The sequence below is a fragment of the Austrofundulus limnaeus genome, unplaced genomic scaffold (genome assembly GCF_001266775.1).
Source record: "Austrofundulus limnaeus strain Quisiro unplaced genomic scaffold, Austrofundulus_limnaeus-1.0 Scaffold159, whole genome shotgun sequence".
Taxonomy (NCBI): Eukaryota; Metazoa; Chordata; class Actinopteri; order Cyprinodontiformes; family Rivulidae; genus Austrofundulus; species Austrofundulus limnaeus.
In genome coordinates, this window is record NW_013952561.1 from 554,614 (window position 1) to 556,405 (window position 1,792).

Below are 1,792 nucleotides of genomic sequence, written 5' to 3' on the forward strand. Positions count from 1 at the left end.
CGCTTGGCTTCTGCTTCTCTGGGGTTCATGTTGAACCAAAGGCATTTATTATTTGCATACTCTGTAGCTACAGTCCTGCAAGGCTTTACAGAGAACGAGGTCCAGAACTCCAACAATATCTTCTAGTTATAAATCAACAAGACCCTCTGAGATGTTGCTGGGTTCCAYATGGAGGCTTTCAGTGTTTATGCGCACATCATTAGCAGCCTTGTGAATAGCTGTGTATCAGGCTATCAGGGAGGCAGCCTCTGTGTTGGATGTGGCCATCGACGTGAAGCAGCAGAATCAGACAGTGCTGGTCTCTGGCTGGCAGAGAAGAGCTGCTCTGTTGTGTGTGTGTCGTTAACCGATGATGGTCTGGAGCTAGTTGCGAGTCTAAAAAACCKGCATGTGTGTGGTGGGAGTAGGAATTCAGCCTTAGACAGTGGGCAAGAAGCCAGTGCAAGACTGCATCATTGTGTGGACTATGCAGCTCAGTGAAGGGTAGATTTGATATTTTCTTCCTCTCAGTAGGGCCTTCCTTTAAGCCCGAGCTTTGCACAGGGAACACTCACAAAGGAGTCTCCTGCTGCAGCTGGCAGAATCCTGCTACATGATCTAAAACCAATTTTGCTATTTGAATAAGCTAACACTTATTTCCTTATCTTTCTCATGCAGTCCAAAAAAATCCAGGCTCAACTGAAAGAACTGCGGTACGGGAAAAAGGATTTAATTTTTAAGGTAAGCACAAACAGAAGGTGGGTGGCTTTATTGTGTCTTCAGACCAGTGGTAAACAGCTACTCCTGGCCACCTTGAAAGGATGGTGCCATCGCAGACGAGGCTGCAATTAATTCAGCCTGCAATTACAAAGTCGCCTCCAGCAAGACACCAGCCTGCAAAGTCAATTGGACATTGCTTAAACCACATATTGCTGAGCCTTGTCCCCTGATCCCAACCCGAACAGGACACAGCCTATCCTTTTTAATCAAGAGAAGTATGTGGATGAATAATGTGGACAGCAGTGGATAAACGGTACAGAATCAGTTGCTAGATCGTATGAGAGAATCTTCAAGACACAGATTACTTATGACATCGTGTATTGCRACAGTTCTGTGGGTGGCACTTATTTTAGGGCATCAGAAATGTGTCTCTTATTCACAACTGCCCTTTGCAAGCACAACACAACCAGTGGTAAACAAGAAACCGCAGGCCATATGCACATACTCCACTGCCTTCTGTATTGTGAGGACTAAATGTTCCCAGATCTGAGTGAGCACGTAATATTTATTGGCATTCACTAGTACAAGCGCTGACCTTTCAGGCCTTGTTTGCACAGTTAAAATGTCAGGCTGCATGCCTGCCACAATGTCTTGTAATATGGTTTCATAAATGTATGTTTCGAAGCTTTAAGGGTATCATTTCTGAACTTGTCAGATAAACAAATCTTTTTTTCTTCTTTTTTTAAATGGGCTTAAAACCTAATTCCCTAAGTTTTATGTTTTACCTTATCAGATGAATTTATTGTCCCTGGATGTCATTTTCCTGTCTCAGTTTTCAGCCTATGAATGATGAATGTACCCACTTGTTTGCTTGGTGTCACTTCTCATAACTCTTTGTCTCTAAATTGCATCAGTCAGTCACATGAAACAATTTTATAGCTCAATGTCAACCAAACATTTTATGGGTACTTTTACAATGAGGTCTACAATGATTTGCCACCACAGAAGAATGAGACTAATTTGCTCTTGTGCGTGTGCGTGTGTGTGTGTGTGTGTGTGTGTGTGTGTGTGTGTGTGTGTGTGTGTGTGTGTG

General features: G+C 43.2%; 1 protein-coding gene across 2 annotated transcripts in view; it reads left to right on the forward strand.

Moving 5' to 3' along the window:
• The window catches only part of luzp2 (leucine zipper protein 2), a 205,595-nt gene that overhangs the window by 165,628 nt on the left and 38,175 nt on the right, over positions 1 to 1,792 (forward strand). The window contains exon 7 of one of the 2 annotated variants that reach the window (XM_014016991.1): positions 658 to 720. The exons of the other annotated variant lie outside the window; for it this stretch is intronic. Coding sequence (XP_013872445.1) covers positions 658 to 720 — 63 coding nt within the window. The remainder of the gene's footprint in view (positions 1 to 657; positions 721 to 1,792) is intronic. 2 annotated transcript variants of the gene reach the window in all.